Source organism: Mustela nivalis, assembly GCF_964662115.1.
Source record: "Mustela nivalis genome assembly, chromosome: 17".
NCBI classification, from domain to species: domain Eukaryota; kingdom Metazoa; phylum Chordata; class Mammalia; order Carnivora; family Mustelidae; genus Mustela; species Mustela nivalis.
The window spans coordinates 18,360,473-18,380,480 of NC_139036.1; the positions used below are offsets into that span (position 1 = coordinate 18,360,473).

A 20,008-nucleotide genomic window follows, 5' to 3' on the forward strand; every position below is an offset into this window, starting at 1 on the left:
ATGACAGCTGAGCTCACAAAGGTGTCACAGGGCAGGGAACCAGCCAGTCGACAAGACTCATCCCCCTAGGCCATGCCTCCCTGGCTCATTGTGTCTGGAACCCTGAACTGGGGCCAGACCTCAGCTTCGAGGTCTTGGTAGTGCAAACCCAATTCCATTCTAATCCACTGTAATAAACTCTGCTTGAAACAAAGAGACCGAAGGAAGCTAGTAGTGTCCACACCTGGCCTTGGTATTTACTGTCGGTGGGAAAGAAACACACCAAGAAGACACTGCTGAGAATGTACCTGGACAGGACCCAGTGCAAACACTATGTACCCCAACATTCCTCCTGCAGCAGGGGAAGAAGTGTTTCTTCCTCCTCCCCCTCTGACTGTGGCCATAAAACCTAAATCTTGGCTAATCTGCCATTCGATTGCCGATTGCCACCTTTCTCGCCGCATGGCAGCTGTGATTGTAAATCTTCCAGGTCTATTAAAGAAGCTTTTAGGCTCATAAATCTTTTGGCCCTTGCTCTTCCATCCTCAACAAAACACTCTGTGTATCTGAAGGCTGATTTTTCCCTTCTAATTCCCCCAAGACAGTCTAAGATGGCTTGTTGATGAGTGCTTGTGTTCAGCCCACGCCTGATTTTTCAGATCGAAGATGGGAAAGCACTAGGGACAAGACGGTCCCACTCATCTGCCCAAGGAGAAGGAGGAGTCACAAATGGACTCACCTGGGCTCTGCCAGAAGGCAGGGAGGAAGGAGGGCCTCCCCCACCCCAGCGGCCCTAGACCCAGGACCCTCTGCTGGGGGAGCTGGCATCCCTGAGATTTTCCCATCATGCCCCAGAAGGGCTGCCCCACTCTGCTCAGCTCTCATCCTTAGCAGTGGCTAGCTTCTCTGGGGACAGGCCAGCTTTTTCTTTTTCCCTGGCTCACTCTTGGATGGATTTGCAATTTGACTGTCACCATGGAAACTCAGAGTTTTGGTACATGAAGGTGGGGGGAAGTTTTCCCTTTTGGAAAGTCTTTCCTGACTGCCTCAAAGGACACGTGGAGCAGCTGCTGTCCTGTGAAGACACCTTACCTGGGATGGTCCAGGCGACAGGCAGGATGCTGGCCACTTGACCTCCAAATACTGCACTGGGATTCGGGGGGGATATAGTTCCTGGCTCTTCTCGGCTACCCCCTCTTTTTGTGGCCCTGGGCATTTCTCAGGGCTTTATCACACACAAAGAGACCAACCTGGACAGCTCTTCAGTCTGAGCCCTAGGATTCAACCTCAGGTCGGCTGTGTTTCTTTGGTGGAGGGCCCCCAGGGTCCCTCTCTGGCTGAGAGGTGGGGAGATGTGACTTCTGGGCCACAACATCCGCCTGCTGGCACAGCAACAGCCCGTGAGCCTGGGAGGCACTAGCGAGCTGCTGCTGTTCCACTTGGAGGCTTCCAAAGCCCCCAGAAATGATGGGAATTAGAGAGGAAGAGAGATATTTTCAGCAAACATTCTGCCAAGGCAAAGCAGATGGTGGAAAATTTTGCATACTAAAACCAAAATAATTTTTTTTAATGTAAAGGGAAGATGAGAAGGCCCCGGGGAATGCATAGACGTCCCCAATTAGCCTTACCCTGCCTACCAGGCTGCAGAGGGCAGCACTGGAACTATCCCCACCGGGACAGGAGAGAAGCTGTATCTCCCACAAAGAGGGCGGGGCCTGCAGCCTGAAATCCCACTGAGGGGCCTCCCAAGTCTGGGGCTCTGTCTGGTGGTCGCAGTGGGGAGGTATGGGGTGGTGAAGGGGCACTGGTTCTGCTGGGTCCTTTTCTGGCTTTCTTGTGAGCATTCACATGGTAACACAGGCGGCATCTGGCACATGGGAGGGGCCTTTTGCTTGAGGGACTCTTCCGGAACTCAACTTCCACACCACCTGCTGCAGGACTGGCCTTACTGTGTTTGGTGCCAGGACCAACCTCACAGGGGTGGACTCACCTTCTCTGGGGGAGGGGGACATGGATTCCTAGGTTGTGCCAGAGAGATGTTTCAGAGGCCATTTGCAGGCTGGGCTAGGATTTCCTTCTGAGACCTCTGCTCGTTCCTCCCCTCCCAGCGGGCAGGGCACTCCCCAGTCTGCCCTTGCCCTCCGTGCTCTGCTCCCTCAGGAGTCCTCCCCTCAAGGCGAGCCACCTCCTCTGCTGTCTTCCCAACGCAGGCTTTCTGGGTTTCTCTCCAGAGAAACTGTCAGAGGCAGGCACTGTGATGTGAGTGACAGACTTCTAGCTCCCTCCCCACATCCAGGCTTGAGTCCTGGCCCTGCCTTGGACACTCCTGGGCAAAGACCTTCATCTCCCTGAGCTTCAATCTTCTCCTCTGTGAAACAGAGACAAGAGCAACCCCGAGGAAATAAGATCGAGTAGGACAAAAGGCACCGCAAGTTCAACAAGCTATGCAGGCCTGTAAATATTTTTAAAAATTCAATTCCAGTTCATCCCCCCAGAAGCCCAGCTAAATTGTGCCTCTATTGAAAAGTGTCTTCGGCCCTGGGGGAAGGGGAAATGGGAGACAGGCCCTTCCTCACTCTCCCCATGACTGCTGGGGCAGCTCTCCAGGCCCCTCAGACACTGCCCGGCATTGCATTTCTTTTCCTATGAATGACTGTCTTGATTCCCCCAACTGTACCAGGAACCGCTTGAGGTCAGGGCCCCGTCTCAAAATCCGCATCTGCCTCCTTTCCTCGGCCCCCAGCACTGAGCTTTGGGTCAAGCAGACACGCAGGAAATACCAGCCCGCTTCCTGGAAAAACCTCCCCAGGAGAGGATGCAGCAGTGAATAGAGACAGTAGGACTGGATGGTGGTCAGCAAGGTGGTGACAAGCCAGCTCCGGTTCCAGAAGGGGTGGACCCAGCAGGCGCCTCCTCACAGCCTCCTCCCTCTTGAAGGACACTCAGGTGGGCCAAGCCAGGCTGCTGGTGGCCTCAGCCTGAGCCAAGGACAGACAGATTGGGGGGGAGCGGTCAGAGGCTGGTTGTCACAAACATGGGGTGGGTAGGCCCTGGGCAGGAGATGATGGGGGGCGGGCCTGAGGCACTGTTCACACACAGTCTGCTCTTCTTTCAAATCCAAGTCCAGGGGCACCTGGGTGGCTCAGTGGGCTAAAGCCTCTGCCTTTGGCTCGGATCATGATCTCAGGGTCCTGGGATCGAGCCCCATATAAGGCTCTCTGCTCAGCAGGGAGCCTGCTTCCTCCTCTCTCTCTGCCTGCCTCTCCGCCTACTTGTGATCTCTGCCTGTCAAATAAATAAATAAAATATAAAAAAAAAAAAAAAGAACAAAAAACCCCCACCAAATCCAAGTCCAGGGGAACCTGTCCTCATAGGGATGGATCCTGGGAAGCCAGAGAGGGACAGAGCCCACCTCCCTCTCTCCCAGACCCCAGAGTCAGGAGATCTGTGACCTTTGCTTGCCAGCTCCCTGACTGCCCTAAGCTTCGTTTCCTCATCTGTGAGGTGGAAATAGCACAGGATAACCTCAGAGAGCGGGGTGAGCATATGGCACTCAGGGAGGCCTTCTTCCTTGGTCTCCCGTCTGGGGTGCCACCAGGGACATCAGTAGCGACAGCACAGACGAAGCTGGGAACTGAGAGTTGGGGAGTGGAGAGTTTCCTGTGCTTGCTTGTTCCTTCATCATTGATTTTAATTAACTCCTTTCTTTGGGCTCACAGACAGACCGGAGGCGCTGGATAATGAAGACGAATCCTCAAATCAATAGTGATGTGGTCGCCAGCATTGAAATCTTGTGGTCCTGCCCTTGGTGGAGGAGCCCCAGATAGAATGGGAGGGGGAGGATGGAAGATAAGAACAGCTTCCTCCAGAGTGAACGTGATACTCTGCGGAGGCAGAGTGTTCAAGAAGAAGGGAAGTCAGGGAAGGCTTCTTGGAAGAGGTGGAATTTAAAACCAGGCAGAGTTTAGACAGAAACGCTGGGACAGAAATGCTGGGGCTAGGGTGTGTCTGGCATCCCTGACAGAGAACAGGAAAGGCAAAGGCCAGGCAGTGGGCTTCGTTGGGGCCTGGACAGCCCCGCTGGCTCAACAGAAAGGCTTCAGGCTCAGGCACCTAGGAGTGAGGTCTGGCTTTGGGTGTGCTCTGCACTATTTCTCTCTGGCGGCTTATTGCTGCTGATTTATAGCACAGATGAAACAAAGTGAATGAATATCTCCTGCCTTTGCTGGGATCCAAAATGTGCCTTGCTTCTCTCCTTACCACAGCTCTCTCTCCTTCTGTCTCTATGGGTCTCTGGGCTTTTGTCTTTTGTCTCTTTGGGCCTCCTTTTTTGCTGATGTTTTAAAAAAAAATCTCTCTGCCTTTGCTTCTCTTATCTTTCTTTCCTGACTTATATGTCTTGTGTGTCTTTGTGTTCTGGGTCTTCCTGGGTTTTTTCCTTGGTTCCTCTGTTTGTGGTCAGGTTCTCACTCTACAGTCTCGTCTCTCAGCGTCTCTGCCCGTCTGTCGTTGGGTCTCTGTCTCTTTCTTTCCCCAGGCCTCTCTGTCCCATTCCCTCAGGGTCCAGCCTTCTTGGCTTTTGGGTTCATCCCTCCAGTTCCCCTACCTGAGCAGAGGCTCAGGGCCATGGGGTCTGTGCTCAGAGCCTGAGTGTGGGGGATGGGCTGCCAGGACTACCTAAACCCCAGGTGGACCCAGAAGCAAGTGAGGCAGGAGAGGCCTGGGCCCCGGTCCTGTATGGAAATCTGGGTAGATGGACTCTCCTATCCTTGCTGCGGCTCCTGGGCCAGCAGTGGGGAATCAGCTCAGCCTATGTGCCAGGCCAGCCTTCACCTATGATGGCACAGCTTTCTCCTTGGGCTTTACTGGTGTCGGACAGGGCAGGCGGGCCTGGGTTTATTCACATCACCTAGGTTCCTAGAGGCTGAGAAATCTAGAGTGGGCAGAGTTGAATTGTAGGTTTCTGCAGTGACACAGGTGAGTGGCTGGAGAGGGTGTGCTTCATGGCACAGGGTGGAGCCCCGCCCAGGCCCCCCAAGTGGAAGTTCAGCACACATCCATTAACAGAAGCCAGAGGCTGACTGTGGGGGCTGCTTCCCCGGGGTTGGCTCAGATGGGGTGGGAGTGGGGACAAGGAAGCCCAAGACCTTGCCTTGGAGTTGGAATCATCCAATTAACTGAGGCGGACACTGGGCTTGGATAAATGAGAATGGACAGCCATGCCCCTGACCTCTGTGGTATGGCTAAGGAGGACCTTCTGCTCTTGGGAAGTCAATCCCCAAGCGAAGGAGGATGCCCAGGACAGGCAGGGGGTGCTGCTGGGGCAGGGGTGGGGCGCAGCAGTGGGAGCCCATAGTTCACTGAAGTTTCAGGCTTCTGTTCTGGGGAAGCCCCCCCTTCCCCCCGCATTCACACCCACTGGCATCGGGCTAGCGTTTGGCTTCACCAAGGGCTCTGAAGGTCAGGACAAATAAGTATGCATGGGATTCTCTTTGAAAACAGCCACAAAAAAAAGGTAGCCGGGCCTCTACTTCCCTGAGATTTAGGGAAAGGGCAGAGTTTCCTAAATGCGGAGGGCATCTTTCTGTCCACACTGAGATTATCTGACCTCTCGGTGCCCAACTGTAACATGGGACCACAGTAGGACATGGCTCACTCTGCCCCAGTTGTCAGGAGATTCCACGAAACAAGGAATGCCCCCCGCCTGGCACAGGCTACGGTGAGAAACCATGCAAGCAAGCCTTGGCAGCCACCATTCTTGCTGGTTTTATCTGGCTGCTCAGCACTGAAGCCTGAGGCCGGCCTCTTTCACCTGCACAGACCTTCAGGCAAACAGTCCCCAGGCCCTCAGAGCGTGCAGGAATGGCAGCCACATGGGAAGACTGCCCGCTGAGCGCCAACCCCCTGGTCTTCCCTGCCTGTGGAGAAGGAAGGCATCTAGCTCCCCAAATGGCTGGGGGAGCTCCACACAGCACGATGACCCTTTCTCATTTATTGGTCTTCTGGAGCCAGACAGCTGACCTACACTATGCAGACTGGAGTCAGGCATTTATGGGTTGCAGTGAGGGACGCCTGACGCCCTCTCAGACACTCAGAAGACAGTGTCTCCAGCCTCTTCTCTAAAGCTCCCGGGATCCTGTGCGCCTGTGCACCTGCGCGTGTGTGCTTGTGTGTGCGTGCACAGGGAGGGCAGGGCCAGTGCTGAGATGGGGCTGGTCTCTGCGGGAGGGGCAGCCTCAGCGTAAGATCTGTGAGCTCCTTCACCACCTGCCAGAAATTTCTCCAGAAAGTTTCCTTCCCTTGGATTTGGAACAGTAAGATACCAAAGCTGGAAGACAACAGAGTGTCCCGGCCCCCTCATCTCCATCCTACTCCTGGGGCAACCCGAGCCCAGAGAGGAAGGAAGACTTCCAAAAACTAATTTCCCTAGCCTGGGGCCAGGATTGGGGGTGGGGAGGCACAGATGTGAGGCTGTCAAGCTCTGCTTTCCACAGGTCAGCTGGCAGTGTCAGTGGGTGAGGTGGGCTGGGCATGATATTTATTTTGATATATTTATCATATTTCTGGATATGAGTATTTATTTCTGCAGAGCAGTGTGCCCGCTTTTGTTGCAACAGATGTTCCCATTGGTCTAATTCCTAGGCTCTCTCTTTTCAATAGGGATGTGGAAACAAGAACTATTTCAGTTTCTTCTTAATAACGCTGGAAGGGTGGTAATCAGAGTGGCAAGAGACAACAAGGAGGGGTGGGGACTTCGGCCAACCCAAGAAAGCATGCCCAGTGTGAAGAGGGAAGCTGCCTCAGCTGGTCCAATTTGTCCAGGGAGGGGGCAGTCAGCAGACTTTCTGATGTTTAAAACAGCCAGAATTCCATATCTTTTCAAATAATAAGAACTCTTCGCATTTAAAAAAGTTATCAGTGAACTTAAACCAGTGAGCCAGATCGAGTTGCAACCTCAAACACAGGCAAATGTCCAACCCTCAGAGGACAGATGGCATCCCACTTCCCAACATGGAAGCCCTCCTGCTCTGCCATCCTCTGCCTCCTTCTTCAAGCCTCAGCCAGCCTGGCCCCCTGCAAGGAACACACCCTCCCAGCTGCTCCGAAGGCTGCAGGGAGTTCATGGGCCATGTTGGAGCCAACGTGACAGAAATGGCAAGTCCAGAGTCTGGCTGGGGACATATTTGGGGGGCGGGTGTTGGTGAGTCGGGAGTGGGAGAGGGCAGCTGAGCGCTCCAAGGAGCTTCCAAAATGCTAATTTCTTAGGAACAGAGAAAGAAGGAAGGTGGCATAGCAACAGCTGGCTCTGGGCAGTGAGCAATCCTGTATGAAAATAAAACATTTTACAATCCACAACCGTGGCTCATTAAGAATGAATGGATCTACTGGTATAAATAGCACGCTGCGTTAAGAAGTCAGGAAACAGCATATGGGTTTGATGGAAAAACGGCTGCCACTGAACTGCTGATTAGTTCTGTTGGCTGCAGCTCTGCACTAACGAGACAGAGGTCTGTGGTTCCAAGCTTTTGTGGGCCATGTGGATTTCTCCATCTTGGGCCATAGCATGTATTCCCATCTCCCCAGCCCTGATCCCAGTACGGAGGCAAACTCTGGACACATAGTAACAACTCTGTGCTGAATTTCCCTCAATTTCTAAAGCACACTATCCTCCCTATAATAGCCAGCCTCTGCTTGAATGCTCCCAGTGACAGGGAACTCACTACTATGTCAGACCCAAAACCTCTAAGTCTGTGGCTACTGAGTAAGAGATACAAATTTCCCCCTGTGCTGTCCCAGCCCTGCTTTAAGGGAAAGCAGCCCTAAGTAGCCATGCCATCTGAAGGGATACAGGCTAGATGTGAAAAGGACAGCCTGAGTAGGAATGAGTTGGGCCAACCACCTCCTCCCTGAGTGCAGATGTGGGGTCGTAAGTGCAGCCAGAGGAAGGGCACGCCAGATGCAGGGGATGGAGCTGACCTGAGAAGCAGCCACTACCATACTCTTCCACCCCAGGGGTCTCACAAGCCTTGTCTCCTCTGTTTCCGGAAGACCTTTACCAGAAGCCTCGCAGCAACCCCTGTACTTGAGCTGGCCTTGGTGGTCTCCATTCCTTGCAACCAAAAATCCTCCTGCCAAAACTGAAAGGGGACAGCCACTGTGCGTGGTGATTTGGGCAACGGTTTACTCTATACTGAACCCAGAGGGGAGAGGAATGGCCTGTGATTCAGAAGCCTCTTGGCTGCAAGTGTGTAGGACAGCCTCCCCCTCCTCGTCTATCCTGAAGCTGCCCCACGGGCTGTCTGAGCATCTGATGAGATAATGACCATGAGTTGCAGAGCTCTGGCTGCTGCCAATGTGGCGCCCAGTGTACTGGACATGGTGGTGTTGGGGGTGGAGGTGGGTTAGCCGGGAGTCATTCAGCAAGGCTGGCCCACGGTAAACATTTGTAGCCTGACCTGAACCAGACCGCTCAACCCAAACAATCCTGACACTTGCTTTCCCTGGACTGCAAACGGAACCACAGCTGAAAATTTTTTAAAAAGTGTTTAAAATTTAGTGAACCAAGGAAGCGATAATGAAACCCCTCTATTTTTCTCAAAACGATCCAACTGGAACAAATCCAAAACCTTGAAGTACTTTTTTGAAACAGACCTTGAATCACCCAGTGTGTAAATCTGTTCAAATCCTTCCAGGAAGCCCTTGCTCTGCTCACGGGGCTGCCAGAGGGCAGGACATGGGAGGGCCCTGCAGAGGGACAGGGACAGGGACATGGGCTCAGCAGAGATGGGAAAGTGCACTTGCCCCACCACTATGGGAACTCTAGAGACCTTCCTGTGCCGCAGCCAGGGACCTTCTGGCCTACCGTGGCTTCTGTGCTCTCTCTGAGGAGAAGTGGGAGGAAAGGGGTATCTGTACACTTGGGTAGGGCTTTATGGGTCTGTGGCGGAAGACGAAATGAAAAGGCCTCCCTAATCCAGCCAGGCCACAGAGCAGTGATGAGGGCTTTAGTCCTCTCCCACCTGCCCAGCCCCAGGCTCCAGGTAAAGGCCAATACGGCAAAGCCTTACCAAGCTCAGGTGGGTCTCCAAGGGATCCCAGCTCTCTGGTTCCCATCTGAGAAAAGCAGACACATCCTAGAATGCCCTTCGAACAGTGTATGTACTCAAGACTCAGGGCTTCAGGCCCCCATTTCCGGAGCTCAGCCACAGCTGGGCCAGTTGGGGCAGACCAACCATCGAGTAGATAGGGCAATGTTGCCCAATGTTGCCTCCAGTCAGAGCACTGGGGGCTGAAGAAAAGAAGCCCCATCATGTTAAGGATCCTTGTCACTGGACGGAGAGAAGCACAAAACCCTGAGAATAATTTTCAGATGTAATGACTTCACTCAGATAAATTCCACTCTCTCTCTAGCTCTTGTAGGAAATTAGGCTCATCTAGTATCCAAGACAAGCCCTCCTCCCCACTGCCTGCTTCTATCATAATGCAAGGCTGCAGAAGTTAAAGGCTTGATTTTTCAGCCTCCCCTGTTAACTTTCTTCCATTCTTTATAGTGATGGCTGGAGCTGCTGCAACCATCTTGTGACCATGAGGGAAAGAGCAAGAATTATAAAGACACCTGTCCTGACATCAATAAGCTGCTGAACCACAGCTTCAGGTGCCTTCCCTAAACTTTCTAGCATATGACAAAACAGATAATCTGTTATTACCCAGATATGCCAGGTTAATATGGTATTGGCCACCCCTACAGCCAGCAAATATCTTTGTGTATAGCCCACGGGTGAGAATCCAGCTCAAAGGAAAGAAGTCTGCTAAAGAGGTGGGCCAAGCTCTAAAGGGATTAAGACCCAAGAACCCATAGTACTGCCTCCACATTTTACACCTTTTTTTCACAGGGGAGCAAAGAGACCAGGAGTGTGCAAACTGGCATTAGTCATTACTGCCATGAACTGGAAGCAATGATCCGCCACTGAAAAGCAGTGTGGAGCACACACTCCATTTAGATCTACCAGGTGCAGGGCACCTGGGTGGCTCAATGGGTTAAGCTACTGCCTTCAGCTCAGGTCATGATCCCAGGGTCCTGGGATGGAGCCCTGTGTCGGGATTCCCCAGTCATCAGGGAGCAGCTTCTCTCTCTCCACTCTGCTGTGCTCTCTGTGTCACTCTGTCTCAGTCTCAAATAAATAAAAACATTAAAAAAAAAAGATTAGATTGTTTAGGTGGGAAGGTGGACCTCTCTCAGAGACACACAGGTCAGACCCAAGGCCACTCAGGTCACTCTGTTCCTTCCTCCATCCTGGGGAAAGAATGAATGACCTGCTATAAGCAAGCTTACAGAAGTCTCGCCTGGTGGTCTGCGGGCAAATCCTTGTCCCAAATCAACACCCAGGGTACAGAAAAGGGTGAGAGAAGTAAACTCAGGTAGTCAGCCAACCTGTTCTGCACGTGCAGGAGCGTCACCAGCTCTCTTTGAGATAACACAGCAGAAAAAAAATCTTGGATCTTTTCTAATATATTGTGTTATTTTTTTTTAAGATTTTATTTATTTGAACGAGAGAGAGAGATCACAGACAGGCAGAGAGGCAGGAAGAGAGGTGGGGGGAGCAGGCTCCCGGCTGAGCAGAGAGCCCGATGCTCAGATCATGACCTGAGCTGAAGGTAGAGGCTTAACCCACTGAGCCACCCAGGTGCCCTCTTTGTGTTATTTTTAACTTTTTTTTTTTTTTTTTTTTGAGAGAGGGGTGGGAGGGGCAGAGGGAAAGAGAATCTTAAGCAGATTCCATGCCCAGCAAAGAGCCCAACATGGGGCTCAATCTCACGGCCCTGAGCTCATGACCGGAGTCGAAATCAAGAGCTGAACGCCCAGCCAACTGCACCACCCAGGCGCTCCTAACATTTAGATCTTTAATCTTTCTGTGGCATGTTTCTGAATACATACGGAACGGGTGGAAATCTAATTATGCTAATTCTGGTTGTTACATAAACCTGTTATTTTCCCACTGAATTGAAAAACTACCTATGTTCAGCTTCCATACATCCTTAGGTCTATTATTTCCCTATTCTGTTCTACTTACCTATTTATCCTATAAATAAATATTCTATTTATTCTGATGCCAATACTTTACTATTTCTATTGATTATAGTAATTTTATAGTAAGCCTTAAAAGTAAACAGCTCTTTCTACTATCTTGCCATTCTTAAAAAAAGAAACAAAATTGGGGGTGCCTAGGTGGCTCAGTGGGTTAAAGCCTCTGTCTTCAGCTCAGGTCATGGTCCCAGGGTCCTGGGATTGAGCCCCGCATCGGGCTCTCTGCTCTGCGGGGAGCCTGCTCCCCGCCTCTCTCTGCTTGCCTCTCTGCCTACTTGTGATCTCTGTCTGTCAAGTAAATAAAATCCTTTTTAAAAACGCCAAAACACTATGTTAAAATGAAATATAACTCATATGCCTTCAAATTCACCCTCTGGAAGTGTAGGATTCCATGGTTTTTAGTATATTCATTAAGTTGTGCAACCATCACCACTATTCAGTTCCAGAATATCTTTTTTTTTTTTTTTTTTTTTCAGTATATCTTTATCACATGTTCTCTGTACCCATTAGCAATCCTTCCCCCTTCCCCCCAGCTCCCTGGTCCTGGCAATCATGAATCTACATTCTGTTTCCATGGATTTGCCTGTTCTTTTTTTTTTTTTTTTTTTTTAAGATTTTATTTATTTATTTGAGAGGGAGAAAGTGAGCAAGAGAGCACAAGCAGGGGGAGTGGGAGACGGAGAAGCAAGACACCCCACTGAACAGGGAGCCCATCTTGGGACTCAATCCCAGGACCCTGGGATCATGACCTGACCCGAAGGCAGACATTTAACTGACTGAGCCACCCAGGTGCCCCATGGATTTGCTTGTTCTGAACATTTTATAATCAGAGTGAGACAACTGTTATGACCTTTGTCTCTGGCATCTTTCACTTAGCAGAGAGTGTGCACAGTTCATCCATGGCATAGCCAATGTCAGCAGCTCACTCCTTTTTTAAGGTTGAATAATATTCCACTGTATGATTAAGCCATGTTTCGTTTATCCAGTGAATAAGAGAAATGTCTGAATCTGTTCCTTCCTAAAAACTCCACTGGGAAATCAGATTTTTTTTTTTTTGTCCTGTAATAAAGTTCTATGATTTTCTTCAAGTCGAACCTACAATTGCTTTTCAACTTCACTTCTAGGTATTTTATAATTTTTGCTGCAATTATGAGTGAATTTCCCCATTGCTCCTTCTAATTAGCAGAGAGTAAAACTATCAATTTTTTTTGGTGTGTAAACTATCAATTTACTTTGCATCCTGTCAGTTCCCAAACTGTCTTATTAATCCCAATGGGTTGTCTAAGCAGGCTCTCTTGGGTTTTCTTAGTATACAGTCACATCATCTGCAAATAATAAAATTTTTTCTCTTTTCCAATAGCAACAGATTATTTTCTTGCCTTATTTCATTAGTTAAATACTATAAAACACTGTCAACTGATGTCTGTTTTTTTTTGTTTGTTTGTTTTGTTTTTTTAAAGAGAGCACGAGAGGGCATTAGCAGGGTAAAGGGCAGAGGGAGAAGGAGACTCCCACTGAGCAGGGAGCCTGACTTTGGGGCTTAATCCTGGGACTCCAGGATCACAACCTGAGCCAAAGTCCCACACTTAACCGACTGAGCCACCCAGGTACCCCGATAGGGGTATTCTTGATTTGCATTTTGATAGAGCATGGCTTCGGTTCTTTATCAGTGAATGTAATATTTGGTAATCGGATATTTTTTCTTCCTTGGTAGTTGTATCATATTTAAGCAATTTCCTTTTATTCTCATATTAAATTTTTAACTTAGCATGTATTTGTTTTTAACCTTGGAGAGGAAGACATTTTGAAGCAAGAGAGGAAACCTAGAAACCACAAAGCCAACAAAAGACATACTTGACTTCACAAAAATGAGAAGAAACAGGTTTTGAATGGCAAAATACTATGAGTAAAGACCAAGGTCAAACAAAATGGAAAGTCAAGGAGGAAAGCATTTGCCAGCCATCTACCATCCCTAACATATAAGCAGCGCCTGCAAATCGATATGAGAAAATAAACCACTTAATAAAAAATGGGGTATGGGTTCAAACGGGTAATTTTTAGTGTATGTGCTACTGTAGCAAGCACAAAACAAGTACCATTTTTAAGATTTTTAAATGTATTTGGGGGGGAGAGAGAGGGAGAGAGATATAGAAGAACAGGGGTAGGGGAAGAGAAGAGAGAGCATCTGATGCCAGGAGTAGCTTTTTTTTTTTAAGATTTTATTTAGTTATTGGGGCGCCTGGGTGGCTCAGTGGGTTAAGCCTCTGCCTTCGGCTCAGGTAATGATCCCGAGGTCCTAGGATTGAGCCCCGTGTCGAGCTCTCTGCTCAGCGGGGAGCCTGCTTCCCCTCCTCTCTCTCTGCCTGCCTCTCTGCCTACTTGTGATCTCTCTCTGTCAAATAAATAAATAAAAATCTTTATTTAAAAAAAATTTTAGGGGTGCCTGGGTGGCTCAGTGGTTTAAGCCGCTGCCTTTGGCTCAGGTCATGATCTCAGGGTCCTGGGATCGGGTCCCACATCGGGCTCTCTGCTTGGCAGAGAGCCTGCTTCCCTCTCTCTCTCTCTGCCTGCCTCTCCGTCTACTTGTGATTTCTCTCTGCCAAATGAATAATGAATAAAACCTTAAAAAAAAAGTTTTATTGGGGCACCTGGGTGGCTCAGTGGGTTAAAGCCTCTGCTTTCAGCTCAGGTCATGATCCCAGGGTCCTGGGATTGAGCCCCACATCGGGCACTCTGCTCAGCAGGGAGCCTGCTTCCTCCTCTCTCTCTGTCTGCCTCTCTGCCTACTGGTGATCTCTGTCTGTCAAATAAATAAATACATCTTTAAAAAAATTTTTTTTATTTATTTAAGAAACAGAGCAAGAGCGAGAGAGAGAGGACACATGAGTGGGGTTGGGGGTGCAGAGGGAGAGGAAGAGCAGACTCCCCGCTTGATCCCACAGCCCTGAGACCACAACCTGAGGAGATGCTTAGCCGATGGAGCCCTCCCGGTGCCCCCTAGGATCAGCTTTCATGCTGGGAAGCAGGGACTGCGGGGCAGGAGGGGGATGATGGTCCTGGGGTTTCCAGAGGCAGGGGCTCTACTTCATGAGGGGAGCTGCTTCATGAGAGTGGGGGTGGTTTTCATAGTCCTCAAGTCTCTCTTGGGGTTGTCCAACAGAACTGTGACCCAGGGGAGTCTGCAGGCCCTAGGGAAAATCCTTCCAAAGTTTTTCAAATATCCTGGTGGGGTATGGGTAGTTTATTTATTCATTCATTCATCCACTCTTTTACCTAAGAAGTCTCTATCCCATGCCTCTCCCATGCTAGGTAGTAAGGAACTGGCCTATTCAGACAGACATGGCCCTGCCTGTATGCAGCTTCCAGTGTGGTGGGGATGGGTTCCCACCCCAGTGCTGCTCCCTCTATTTCTGCCTGGCCCTGAGCTCTGTTTGGGTTGAATGGGGTTCTCTAAGGGCTAGGCTTACCACACAGGCTCTCACTTGGCCTAAAAGCTATAGTATTGACCCCAACCAACTACTAGGCCCCTGGGTATGGCGGATGATAGGCCTGGGGAGGGGAAGCCACTCCTGGAGCTGGAAAAATGTTAATTGGTCCTCCAGTTGTCAGTGGTTTGGAAAGGCCCCGTGAGGTCCCTATGCCAGACTCCCAAGGATGCCAGCTAGGGGTTGTCTGCTGCCAGGAGTCTGACACCTGGAGAACAGCTTGAGAAGGAATTGGGACTGAGGCAGTAGCCCCTGGCAGCTCAGGAGGCTTCCAGACAGGCAAGGTAGAGCATTAGGCAGAGCCTGACCTCCAGACCCGTATACCACCAGGAAGCCACAGAAGGGCTAGTGTGGGGCTGACCTTCCCTCGTCCCAGGCCCAGGCCCATCACAAGGATGGGCCTGGGCTTCCAGTCTCCCACGGGGGTCCAATAGCCACCGAATGCCTCTATGAGTACACAGTAGGGTCTGCAATGGCCAGGGGAACCAAACTCAATTAGGAAGCACAGATCCCACTTCTGCAGAGGCTCATCAAAGAAGACAACCACAGGATCAGGCTTGTGACCCCCTCCTTGCAAACCCCTGGTGCTTTGGTTCCTGTGGCAGAGAACCTCTGAGCTTTCGTCCTCCCTCCCCAGCAATGCCTCCTCCATGTCGTCCACCAGCTCCTAGTCTTCCTCCCTCTCGACTGTGGGCTTTCTCCAGTTCAGGCCTGCCCACACCACATACTCCATGCACCCCCCAGTGTACCCCATCTCTGCATGTATGCAGATACCCTCTGGGCCTCTCCAACTGGCCTGGAGCCAGCAACTGTCACCTTTCTGCTGCCCATGGGCAAGACACATAAGTCATCTGCCTGGACCCCCCCTTCCTGCTCATCACTAAAATGGGGATCATCATCACAGAATTGCAACATGCCTGGCCCGGGGGCTGCACAAAGGATGTGCTGCCTCCTGCTCCAGAACCCTGGAAGCTTCTGACCCAGTCTGCAGATGGAGCCCAAGTTCACCTGGAGAACCTCCACATGGTCCGGCCTGGCCACAGTGCAAACTCAGTTAATAAACCATGCCACCTGCATGTGTGGGGGCCGCTGGCTTCCTCACCCGCATCATCATGCTCCTCTGCATGACTTCGGGGAGGGAGGCCCTGTCCTTCCCAGGGTGTGTGTGAGCACATGAGTGTGTGTTAACGTGTATCCCGTGTGGATGCTGAGCACACAGGGCAGTGAGGACACCTGGGGCCCATCAGAACAACATTCTGTCTCCCCAGCTGTAACTCCTCCATCACCCCAAGGGACACAGATGTGCCCCAAACAGGGCAGGGGCATGAGGAAGCCACAGCTGGAGGGTGGAAAAGGGACTGAGTGGAGGAGGAAGCCACTTCTCCAAAAAACCCCATTCTGGGCTCCTCCCTGAGGCCAGTGCCATGCAGCCTGTGCTCCTGCCCGTCTGCCCAGGGGACCCTTGCCCTTGCCCACGGTCCCTACAAGGGTTTTGCTGCGGCAGTGATGGCGAACTGGTGGGAAGGAGAAGTGCAAACAGAGGCCCCCAGAATTTGTGAGGAAGGCCTTCTGGACAAAGAGGCGGGTGACACCTAGGAGAGGATTTCTCAGGAGACCAGAGACCCCGCAGTTAATGCTGGTCATGGCTGGACAGGCTGACCTACAGCTGACGTTTACTTTCCACAGGATATCACTTGGCAGCCTTCAACATTTTGTAACAAACATACCTTAATTTTGCAACAAGGGGAAAAAAGCCCAAAAGATAGATGCCAGGTCTTAAACCAAACACAAAGATCTTTAAGAGCCCCACAAAAACAGCTGCCATGTCTACGCAGACCCTAAACTTGGGCCCTTTAGGCCAGAAGGAGCGAGGGCCCAGAGGATAAGACCCGGCCTTTTGGTGCCATCTCAGCCATACAGCAGCTCAGTAAGTGCAACCTCTTCCCTGGGCCTCAGGCTACACGTCTCTAAAAAGGGGTTAAATACCCACCCTGATCACCTCTGGAGCCTTATGTGAGACCAGGAATTTTAAAAATGAAGATCACGAACATTAAAGCATCCTGCAAATCGGGGAGGGCCGTCTACCATACCAGGTACTGTGACCACCAGTGGGGCTGAGCTCCCTTCCGATGGCGGCCACCTGGCCAGCTGCCACAGCAGTGCAGCTTCCACGTGACCCAGAGGGCCCTAGGTACAGTCATCTTGCTCATTAGGACCAGGGAAACCAGGAGTCCTCCTTCCAGAGATGCAACAGAAGCACCAAGAAGAGATGGTACAGGCCAGCTTTGGAAAGCTGCATTTTCATACTTTGCGAGAAACCTCAGTAGGTATCATGCTCCTGCGAAGATCCATAGCGCTCACAGCATCCCTAGCCCCAAAGGAGCCTTTGCTTGTGAAATGGCCCCCCAGTGGACCCCCTGCTCCAAGCGATCCCTGTGCTAAGGTCCAGCCGCCCACGTGGGTGTGGGTGGCAAGCCGAGGGCCCAGGGAGGGACGATGTGCCAGGATGAGCCCCATGCAGGTGTGGCAGACCCTGGCCTGGTGCCTTAGCACTGCCCAGCTGGCTGACAGCAGGATTGTGACAGCTGCTATCTAGGGACAGGCAGCAAAGGGGACTTACCTCTCCCTCGGGCCCACGTGTAGACACGACTAGTCTCAGTGCTTCTGGGCTTTTGCTCGGTGGGCTCCATGGGCAGAGGTCGGAAGTGGGGGTCATCGGCCCGGCCGGGGGTCTTCAGCGGCAGGATGTACTTGGGGAGCCCTTTGTAGAACCAGGCCCCCGACCTCTTCCAGACCTGGCAGGGGTGACATCTGCTTAGAGCAAGGGACGCAGGGCAGCCCTCCCTGTACTGCACTCCCATATGGCCCGCCCTTCTCTCCTGTTGGAAAGGGCTCTGTGCTGTGGGTGCCCAGAAGTTGCTCCATATGCTACCTGCATTCCTCCCCTCTGCCCCTTCCCTCGAGGCTCTGGGGCAGATCGAGTGGCGGGAAGCTCAGAGAAGGGCCAGGCTGAGGGACGGTGCAATACTGGAAGCTGGACTGGAGAGCTCCCCGGGGTTGAGGCGCTCTCTGTGCCAGTGCCGGGAGGGCCCCAACCTCAGAGAGTCCCAGGTTAGAATTCCTAGCAGCACTGAGATACGGTCATCAAACTCTCCATGCCTACTTCAAGAAATGCCAAGTACTCCCTGATCTCTTTTCCACCGAAGGATATATGTTCAGGGTATTCAGTAAGGGGGGTGGTGGAGAGTTTGAAGGTACGTGACCTTCTTAGAGAAGACTTTGGCGATGCAGAGCAGATGGCTGGGGTCCAAACCTTGGAACTGTCACTGGGCCGCTGTGAGATAGGGACACATGGACCTTCCAGATTCCCAGTTTCATCACCAGGAGGTGAAATGTAGGAAGAGTTCCTGTCTCACAGGGTAGCCACGAGGACCAGACTCTGGAATGAATGTAAGACGCCACCAGACAGATGAGATGCTTATGGCCGTCACTGCCACCCTCTTCCTCTCATCTGACAGACAAGGAAATCCTAAAACCAGTGGACCAAGTTCCCAAGGGGAAGGGGAGGGAAGGGGTAGAGGGAGAAGAGAGAGAGACTTTTTTTTTTTTAAGATTTTATTTATTTATTTGACAGAGAGAGAGATCACAAGTAAGCAGAGGGGCAGGCAGAGAGACAGGGGGAAGCAAGCTCCCCACTGAGAAGAGAGCCCGATGTGGGGCTTGATCCCAGGACCCTGAGATTATGACCTGAGCCGAAGGCAGAGGCTTAACCCACTGAGCCACCCAGGTGCCCAGGAGAGAGAGACCCTTAAGCAAGATCCAAGGCGGGCTCCGTCTCACAACCCTGAGATCATGACCTGAGCCAAAATCAAGAGTTGGACGCTTAAGTAACTGAGCCACCCAGGCACCCCTCAGAAGAGAGAATTTAAAATCAGAAGGCCAGAGGCTGCCCTGATTTTCTCTAGGACAGAGTTTCCTAATCCCCAAGCCTCCTCTGTACCTTAGTTCTATGGGTTGTTAACACAGGCTGGACCAAAAAAAAAAAAAGTTTCTAATCATGTACACTTGGGAAGCACTAGGTTAAACAAAGCATTACTGCAGGATTTCTCAGAGCCTTTAAGATACCAAAGTACATAGGGTTCTCCAACAGAGCCAAAGAACATACAGTGCTTCCCACTTAGAATCTACTCAACAGGTTTTCCTAGAGAAGCTCAACCCAGGTAATTGGTCTGCACAGACTCGGCACCTAACTGTGCAGCACTGAAACCACTCAGCTATCATGACTCATCTTCTTGTGCTCCAGAGTGCTAGGCCTGGGGCCACTGAGTCCCAACCCTGTCCCTGGCTCAGATCACTCACCCCTCCCTCCCAGGTACCCTTGCAGAAGGGACTGCTTTCGTGTGGCTCTTGAATAACATAGAATCCATCTGGTAGGATGAATGCCTGTGGAGACCCCTTTAAAAAACCCTTTCTGATCCTCACACGGCCCTCCTACAGTAAGTATTTATTTGAATTGACAGAGTGAACACACAGTCTAAAATTGACGTGGTGCAAAATTAAAAAGTCTCCTCCCCATTGCCAGAGGCATCTGGTGATAAGTTCTTTGAAGAAGCTCTGTTACTATCCCCACTTTCCAGATGGGAAAATTGAGGCTCTAACAACTTAAGCAACTTGCCCAAGGCCAGCCCTCATTCTACTGGCCTCTGTTCTACAGGGGAGGTCCCAGAAGAGTCTCATCCCAACAGTTTACAGATGCAAAGTAGATGCTCACTAAGTGTGGCTAAGTGGTGAGTAAAGCCTCAGCAGGGCAGACCTCATCGGGGACTGAGTGTCCTGCAGAATGGGCGCCTTGAAGGGAGGGAGCTGCCGTATAGGCAGAGGGAAGGGGCTCAAGCAGTGGCTGCCAAGGCCACCCCTGTCTTGGCGCAGCTGCTACGTGGTTCCTGAGAACACAGGCCCAAGCCCAAGAGGCCACAGGTGGCCAGCGAAGTGCTCACTCTGCCTCTGCTTTGCCTGCCTCCCCTGAGCACACCGGCCTCCTGTCCCCCAACATGGGCTGGGCCTCGGGGGGATCAAATGGAGCAAGCCCTCAAGAACCAACTGTATGCCCAGGGCACGGACACAATTTGTTCTAAAGGATCGTGTAGATGCACCCTGTGTTTGCCTCCCACCTAACCCTGCATCGAGCAACTGTTCTGTGTCTCCACCACCCCTTTTCCATGGCTTCAGAGTTTGGATTTATGAAACGTAATTAAACCAGCCTTCCACTGATAGACATTTACCTGGTTTCCAAAGTTTCACTCTTGTGAACAGCACTGCAGCGATCATCTTTGCAAACACATCAGTCAGGTGTCTGTTATGGCCTTACACCCATAATGGGTATAACCAAAACACCCTGGGGGCGGATCTGCTGGGTCAAGGCATGCGTCTAAGTTTAGATGGGGACATCCATTGCCGG

General features: G+C 51.3%; 1 protein-coding gene across 14 annotated transcripts in view; it reads right to left on the reverse strand.

Annotated features, from left to right (window-relative positions):
• The window catches only part of RPH3AL (rabphilin 3A like (without C2 domains)), a 169,452-nt gene that overhangs the window by 8,727 nt on the left and 140,717 nt on the right, over positions 1–20,008 (reverse strand). For 12 of the 14 annotated variants that reach the window (XM_082707177.1, XM_082707180.1, XM_082707176.1 and 9 more), the window contains one exon: positions 17,171–17,345. In XM_082707177.1, the coding sequence (XP_082563303.1) occupies positions 17,171–17,345 (175 nt within the window). Of the gene's footprint in view, positions 1–8,230; positions 8,725–17,166; positions 17,346–20,008 lie in introns of those variants that run through there. The other 2 variants (XM_082707178.1, XM_082707184.1) reach the window with 2 other exon arrangements.